Source organism: Dreissena polymorpha, chromosome 10, assembly GCF_020536995.1.
Source record: "Dreissena polymorpha isolate Duluth1 chromosome 10, UMN_Dpol_1.0, whole genome shotgun sequence".
NCBI classification, from domain to species: Eukaryota; Metazoa; Mollusca; class Bivalvia; order Myida; family Dreissenidae; genus Dreissena; species Dreissena polymorpha.
Window position 1 is genome coordinate 83,207,463 of NC_068364.1, and position 8,655 is coordinate 83,216,117.

General features: G+C 40.5%; 1 protein-coding gene across 3 annotated transcripts; it reads right to left on the reverse strand.

Annotated features, from left to right (window-relative positions):
• Positions 1–2,041: 2,041 nt before the first annotated feature.
• LOC127847736 (uncharacterized) lies at positions 2,042–7,292 on the reverse strand. Of its 3 annotated transcripts, none has more exons than XM_052379837.1 (3): positions 6,308–7,292; positions 4,021–4,987; positions 2,042–2,438 (listed from the first exon to the last, which is right to left on the reverse strand). In XM_052379837.1, the coding sequence occupies exons 1-2, from the start codon at positions 6,402–6,404 to the stop codon at positions 4,044–4,046; spliced, it is 1,041 nt and encodes a 346-aa protein (XP_052235797.1). In that variant the 5' UTR covers positions 6,405–7,292; the 3' UTR covers positions 2,042–2,438; positions 4,021–4,043. The 3 variants fall into 3 exon arrangements, with proteins under 3 accessions (XP_052235797.1, XP_052235796.1, XP_052235795.1); XM_052379836.1 differs by having other exon boundaries at positions 2,042–2,485; positions 6,308–7,291; XM_052379835.1 differs by having other exon boundaries at positions 2,042–4,987; positions 6,308–7,290.
• Between the last annotated feature and the right edge of the window lie 1,363 nt (positions 7,293–8,655).

Consider the following 8,655-nt stretch of genomic DNA (forward strand, 5'->3'; position numbering starts at 1 on the left):
TCCCGCTCCGCCCAGTCTGTGGTCTGTCGCTACCAGCTCCGCTGCTCCTGTCACTGTACCGACCCGCCTCCTGACCATGGATTCAGATGAGTATGCGTATAAAGTTTAAAAACGTATCATCCGATGGGTCTTTCAAGTTCTAGGGGCCGGCGGGAGATGACAACCGACTCGAGGAATGAAAGAACTCGCTGGGTGTGCAGAGTCACCCGCAGAAACTCTCCTATCCGCATGTCATGATAATAAAAGGCGAAGACAGTGGTTCGTTGCAGTCTTCAACAAGTATTTATGCGGGCGACTCTCGCACCTGTCGCGACGCGCATGTTCAAGCTTGCTTACCTTTTCACGATCGAGTGTACATGGACGTGTGTGGTTCGAGGTTTATAATGTCGTTCCGCGCCTGAGGTTGCAAAATGTGAGGACCCGGCGTGTATGGTGTACGAACCGGTTCAAAAGTCTGAATCGTATCATACGGTTTAGCTACAACCGTATCATACGGTTTACACTGAATCAATCTATCTTTAAACGGCGTTTTTTTTATAAACCGTCTGAAACGATTCGTTATCATACGGTTTCGAATCATACGGTTTAACGTATAAACCGGTCAAAAGTCTTAAAAGCGTATCATACGGTTTATAAACCGTATGATACGATGCAGACTTTGGAACCGGTTCGTACACTCCACTTATTGAGGGTAAACCGGAGTACCTGGATGAGACCCATATGTCTGTTATGGTGGCCTGTGACCTATTGGGTTTTAAAACATATGATAAGTGTTTGTAATCGATTTTAGCAACACTGTGTACTAGAATTGTAAGTAATAAACCGCAATTGAGTTATTTAACGATCATTGACTTATTAGCCTATGCAATTTGTAGAACCAACGCTTCACCAATGCCCTTCATTATTCATTGTGTCGACAAACCTCTCAACATGTTAACCTTTAATTTTTTTCTCTCTGTAAATAAAATTGGTAAAACGACATCACAAAAGCAAATTAATGGTTTCTTGTTGCATATTGGCGTAAGAACAAATCATGTTGTCCACCACACTTTGGTATTAACCTGGCGCTATATGTTTAAAGTTTGTGATAACTGATACAAAATATCGTGGATCGAAGTGTTATATACATAATCGTTCTCACCGTCATCATCATAAGCCACAGAACACCACCATCATCATCTACAACAGCGTCAACAACAAAAGCACCACTATCTTGTTCATCATCATCATCATCTACAACAGCAGATGATGATGATGATGATCATCATCATCATCCTCCTAATCCTTCAAAACAACAACACCATTCAACCATCACCGCCATTTTCGCCATCGTCTTCGTCAATAAGATGTGTCAATCATAATCATCTAACTGTATTTATATCATTATCATGTTTATCACTATTATCATCTTATAATACACTGTTTCAAATGAATCAATCAGTAATCAGAAATTAGTATTTCTTGTATATATATAATTATCAAAGCGGCTGGTACCGATCTATTATCGCAATATCGATGATTTGTTGATGAAAACAATGCTATTAATTATGCCGATCGTATTTTTGACGGTGATGATGCTGACGATTACGATATCATATGACGACGATTACATTGATGATGATACTAGTAATAGTGATTGATGATAATAATGATGTTGAATTGTGATAACGACGATAAAGGTGCGTTTCGTTTACTGTATAATAAATACATATACATATATAATACATATAAGGTTATTTATTATTAATGTGATGCACAATAAAAGTGCGCGTTAAAAATGTAAATAATATGTTTTTCTCACTTCGTATCACACGATGAATACCATTTTGTCGAACAATATTTGACTGTGGTTATAAGGTATTATTCATATTTCAGGCATTTTCCTAGGATTTTGGGTCAGGCACAGCAACAAGACAGCGCAGGAGGCTGTTTGTGCGGAACGAGGAGGAGGGGGGGGGGGCGCCCCTTTCGCGTGTCGATTAAAACATGTTCTAAATAAAAATATTTAACTGCTTTGGAGCTATTAAAACACAACAATGTCCCTTTTTATTATTTATTTATTTTTCCTCAACTTAATTTATTAAAGTCATATATTATAATATCGAATAACAAGAAAAATAACAATGAGCATTAGAACTTAAAAACTGATTGGAAAATGCAACATCAAAAATACAGTTACATTATTTACCACAAGTTTTACAGATGTAAACTAACCAAAACAATTGTTTTCCGAGGCCTCTCCTGGCGCCAGGCATCCATCATTCTTCCGAAGTCGAATGGCTGAATGTCTGGTCATTCAATGATGACCATTATCAGAGCATTAAGAACAGCAGACTTAAGAACGAGATTCAGTGTTTACCCTATTAATTGTACTGAAGCCTCTCTCGCAGTCTGTTCAGTGTTTACCCTATTAATTGTACTGAAGCCTCTCTCGCAGTCTGTTCAGTGTTTACCCTATTAATTGTACTGAAGCCTCTCTCGCAGTCTGAAATACACACCATTTGTAAAATTACTCTTAAGTCGTATCTTTTAAATCGCTTTGATTTAAATACAAATAGATATTTAAGCAAGAAAGCTAATATGATGACTGTGTACATGAGGTACACTCGAGCAAGAAACGTGTATTAATAAATATGATGTTGAAATTTATATAAATGCATTATTCTCTTTTGCGTTGCACCAGCAAGAGTATTCAAGCTACCACCAGGGTCGATTGGTTGCCATGTTCCGGATCTTCTTATTTTACATGACAGAATAAACGCTATGAAATATTCTATCTTTTACACATATCCCACATCTATAATGCCTTCCCAGCTCCCACAACGGATAGGGTGTAGTCCGCACAGGCTAATCTGGGACGAAACTTTCGCTTTAACTGGAATTTCGTGCAGAAGGGACTTTCTTTACCAAAGAAATTAACACAGACTCACCAATGATGAATTATTGTTACAAAAACTGCATTTTAAAAACTCTCTGATACCGGAGTCGTGGTATTTAATGGAATTATTTTGGGTTTGAATTAATACACGATACTGTTGAATTGAAACTAATGCATTTGAAAGTATTGAAAAGCAATTATGATAGGTGGAATTAAAAACAAACCAGACCATAGTTTTGATATAAAGCAATGGGACAATATCAATATCTGTTTTCTAAACTGCCTTTTGTATTTCAGCCATACACATTTTTTTAACTTCAGAACTGTATATTAAATGCTGTATGTTATTTCAGCAATACACACACATATACGTGATACAAGCATCTATACATTATTATCTTATAATTACTTTGTGTTGTTTATACCTGTGTTACATATGTGCGGTCACATATAATTTTGTAAAAAGAAAACACAATAATTAATTCAATAACGATGTTTAATGTGTTAACAGTTTTCGTATAAGGAATATTCCATATTGATTTTGTCTTTTCTCTCCTGGAGATTTACAAGCGTACCAGTGTTTTAACGTTTATATAAAGAACTGTTACTGTTTGATCACGAAAATTGCGTTTTCAGTTAAATAAATAAATAAATCATTATATATGGGGCACTGTCAGATTTATATTTTTTTTCGATAATTCTAAGGTTATCATTGTGTTAATTATTATATTGGTTGTGATCTTTCTTGTTGTTCACATCGTGTCGAACGCGTGAATGCAATAACTACAGCAGGCCCTTATTTAACCTACATGCATATAATGGGTAGTGTGAAGTCGCCAAATCCAACGGCAACTGTACTCTTAATATTTTGTAGACAATATAACTGAATATAATATTTCCCACGATAATACTGAATAAAGATGGGTTAACATCTTTAACCATTGCACGGACACAGCCTTACGTCTGCGTATACTTGGTATAATGACCATGGCTAAAGAGGACTTCGCGCGGGGGTCGCAGCAGGGGGAGAAGTCTCGAGCGTCAGTAAGAGCTAAGAGTTTCGCTTAACGTTGACGAGCCGTTTACAAACATATTAATAAAACACATGTATATGCAAATGATTCACGATATTTCGTCCTTACATATGGCCTATCTCGTCCAGTGTTCAGATGTGCATTTGTTGTATGATGGCGTCCCTCGTGTACTTGGTCACCGCAGGCCGCTCCGCTCGCTGTATCTCTACCACTCGCCGCAAGAAGTCCACCACCCTGTCCGTGCTCCTCAGGAACTGCGCCCTCTCTATGGCCAGCGCGTCCTGCAGCGTGAACAGCGCCGTCTGCACTTCCTGCTTTCGCTGCATCGCGCGCCTCTGGAGGTCCTGTCGGAGTTGGTAGGCAGCCTTTGCTCGATCGAAATAGAGGTCGGATCGGCGATTAAAATTGTCACTTGCTGTTCTAGAACAGTTCACTTTAAAATCAATATTATTTTTGAGATCACGTGTATTTTCTCCCAAACTGAGGTTGGCATATGTCCGCGCTGTAGGAGCCGCGCTATGCTGGCGACGCTGGCCAGGCAGATCCGGAATCTCCCGATGTTGGACAGCAGACACGCTTCGGAAAAGTGGATTGTGCTTCGCGTTCTTTTCCAATCCTAAGGAGCACACTTCCGGGTTTACATCGAGATCGTCGATCATCGTGTCTTTCTCGATACACTGAACGTCCCGGTACGCAGAGAACTTCACGGACGGTCTGGTCGCCCGTGTTATGATGCCCTGTTTTCTTGGAGACAACAACGCTTTCCGCTGGCCTCGGTTCGGATTGACTGCATCCTCACTCTTTGAGCATTTGGGTATGCCAGAGGTATGCTCGCTCGGAGGTCGCCAGTTGGGCGGCGCGATGTTACTTCCGCTCGACTGGGAGTCTCCTGAGGTATAGTTTAAAGGGTGGCTGTAGAAGTGGCCGCTCTTCTGACGGAACTTATGCGCCTCGTAGCGAATGGACTTCCGGGCGCTGTTACGCTGCGTGGTGATGTCACTCATCAGCTTATTCATCTTGGTCTGCACGACGCGGTTCCGGCGGTACGCCGTCTTCTCGTTAACGCTCCAAAACACTAAAATACGGGAAGGGAACAATACGTCAGAGTGAGTTACATCGTTCATGCTCCAAAACACTAAAATACGGGTAGGCAACAATACGTCAGAGTGAGTAACAGTTTTCACGCTCCAGAACACTAAAAACGGGAAAGGAATAATACGTCAGAGTGAGTTACGGCGTTCATGCTCAAAAACACTAAAATATGGGAAGGGAACAATACGTCAGAGTGAGAAACAGCGTTCACGCTCCAAAACACTAAAATACGGGTAGGCAACAATACGTCAGAGCGAGTAACAGTTTTCACGCCCCAGAACACTTAAACACGTGAAAATAACAATACGTAAGAGTGAATTACAGTGTTCACAATCAAGAACACTTAAATACGGAAAGGGAATAATACGTCAGAGTGAGTTACAGCGTCCACGCTCCAAAACACTAAAATACGGACGGGAAGGAAACAATACGTCTGAGTGAGTTAGAGCGTTCACGCTCCAAAAAACTTACATACGGGAAGGGAAGGAAACAATACGTCTGAGTGAGTTACAGCGTTCACGCTCCAAAACACTAAAATACGGGAAGGGAAGGAAACAATACGTCAGAGTGAGTTACAGCGTCCACGCTCCAAAACACTAAAATACGAGCGGGAAGGAAACAATACGTTTGAGTGAGTTACAGCGTTCACGCTCCAAAAAACTAACATATGGGAAGGGAAGAAAACAATACGTCTGAGTGAGTTACATCGTTCACGCTCGAAAACACTTACATACGGGAAGGGCAGGAAACAATACGTCAGAGTTAGTTACAGCGTTCACGCTCCAAACCACTAAAATGCGGGAAGGGAAGGAATCAATACGTCTGAGTGAGTTACAGCGTTCACGCTCCAGAACACGTAAGTATGGGAAGGGAACAATACGTCAAAGTGAGTTACAGCGTTCACGACCAACACCAATAAAACACAGGGAGGCAACTAAACGTAAGAGTACGTTACAACGTTCACGATCAAAGAAGGGAAGGGAACAATACGTCAGAGTGAGATACAGCGTTCACGCTCCAGAAAAACTTAAATACGGGACGGGAACAATATGTCAGAGTGATTAACAGCGTTCACGCTCCAAAACATTTAGATAAGGGAAGGGAAACAATACGTCAGAGCGGGGTACAGCGTTCACAGGGATTGCTTTAGTTGCAATATCAAGTTCGTGCTTCTATTGATTGACGCTGCCACTTGTCATGTACGACAACTCTTCAGAAACAGACTATGTGTACGAATGGAAGAAAGGAGAACCTTATGACTACGGTAAACATGTTTTATTATCATATCAATGTTAGCACTCACCTATCGGTCTGGGTAACTTTCTGTGCGCATGCTCTGTGGTGTCCCTTTTGACCGTCTGTCCGGGAGAGACGGGTTCTGTTTCCACACCCATCGGCATCACACCGTCTCCTGAGTACCGCAAGTTGTGATTCCAGCCACTGGTAAGTGTGTTAAGCTTAAACAAACTTCTTAAACAAAGTTACCCGTCGAGTAATCATCTGGAAACCGTGCACGTATGCTTAACGTCAGAACACATACAGCGTCAGAACACATCCTTATTTCTTTACAAGGAGCTGTAACACGACTTAAACTTTTAAGATTGTACAGAGTTACCTATCTTGCCTCTTACAAACACAAGCACAGTGTTCTATCTATTGCTTCATATCCGCGATACTATATATAGTAAAGTTCTGTCAAACTACAATGTTTAAACTTTCCCCTTGAAGCAATAGTAATTGACATGTATCCTTGTTTTACATTATCGATAATTTTAAGTTCCGGCACTCTTTTATTGCGCGTATTTGTTACCGTTCTATTTGTTCAGAAGACATGAGCGATCTCTGCGTCTCTTTTTGTTGACAGAACGTGCGAGTCCTTCGTCCAAATACTGAAGTATATTAATACAGCAATTTCGATCGGCAATTATTTCGATCTGTTATTACAGCGTATAAATTACTTTCCCTACGTTGTATACACGTAATTAAAAATGCTATATCGCCTGATTTAGTATTATAATAAAACTATTTCCGCCTATTTGGAAATAACCAATTTGCTTGAATATCGACGATTAAAAGAACGCTTTAAGATTATTTGCTTCAATTTGCAAGGTTTTGTTATTTCAATAGATAACGTTTCACAAAGTTTGAACGATATTCTATGGATTGTCCGCGGATATATTTGTCAACATTGTAATTTTGTCTGCGAGAACTATGCAGACCGTACGCGCTTTGACGTGGCTTCACAAAAGACGCGCAGGAAATGATTGTTGAAATAAATTCCTATTCACATTATATATATACGTCCTTTGTACCCATGCAAGTAAACTGTAGCTTTTACTAATTACTACATCGCCACCGCAGAGTTATTGACGATTACAAACTAGGCCTGGAAGAATGAATTACGGGTCTATGAACGTCTCATATCATCGACGATCGAATTTTAATCTCCCACAATCATATTATGGCATGGCTAATGTATTGTACAAACAGCGATCCTCTTCTTGATCAAACACAACTGCGACATGCACATTTCTCCATTGTCGGGGGTTTCCTACGGCGGCATAAAGGGGACATAGGAAATATTTTATTTAACTATTTCTATGACGTGCGAACGTCATAACTATGGCGTGCGCACGTCATAGAAATAGTTAAAGAAAATATTTCCTATGTTAGATTATTTAACTACTTCTATGACGTGCTTGACGTGCGCACGTCATAACTATGACGTGCGCACGTCATAGAAATAGTTAAATAACATATTGCCTATGTTATATTATTTAACTACTTCTATGACTTGCGCACGTCATAGTTATAGCGTGCGCACGTCATAGCTATCGCGTGCGCACGTCATAGCTATCGCGTGAGCACGTCATAGCTATCACGTGCGCACGTCATATCTATCGCGTGCGCACGTCATAGCTATGACGTGCGCACGTCATAGCTACGACGTGCGCACGTCATAGAGACTGTTAAATAAAATATTGCCTATGTCCCCTTTATGTTTCCTCAGTGTACGGTGTACCGTTATTGCATTCTGAACCGACTTTGTATTTGACACGAACGCTTTTAGTTGGCACTTAAAAAAATGAGCGCCTGTTAAATCAAAGACTTTGTTAAATTTACATGTATTGTTTACGACATTTTGGCCATCCATACATGTAAAACGAATTAAAAATACATTGCGCTAAAGAAAAACTTCATTCAACCACAGCACGTTTCCCACATTAATTGTTATAATATGACTCATCAACAATAGTTTAAACCTTTTTATTTTTGCTCGATTGAATCGAAAGCCTAAAGCTTATTTCCAGTGTAGAGAACCAGTACTTGTCCACTGTAGAGAGCCAGTACTTGGTATTTAGGTAGCATACCTGAAGAACGCCGCCCCAACAGCGAGGATCGAACCCATGACACCCCGGTCGCTTGACAGATTGACCGACACCATATCTGTACTTCTTTGAACCATCTTCCAAGGTGCTTTATCTGGGTATCAGTACATCCACCCCGCTGACGATATCTACCTGTTGGCGATATCCGATGCGATATAAGTCCAAACCTTTGGTATCAGTACATCTAACCCGTTGGCGATATCCGATGCGATATGAGTCCAAACCCTGAGTGTCAGTACATTTACCCTGTTGGCGATATCCG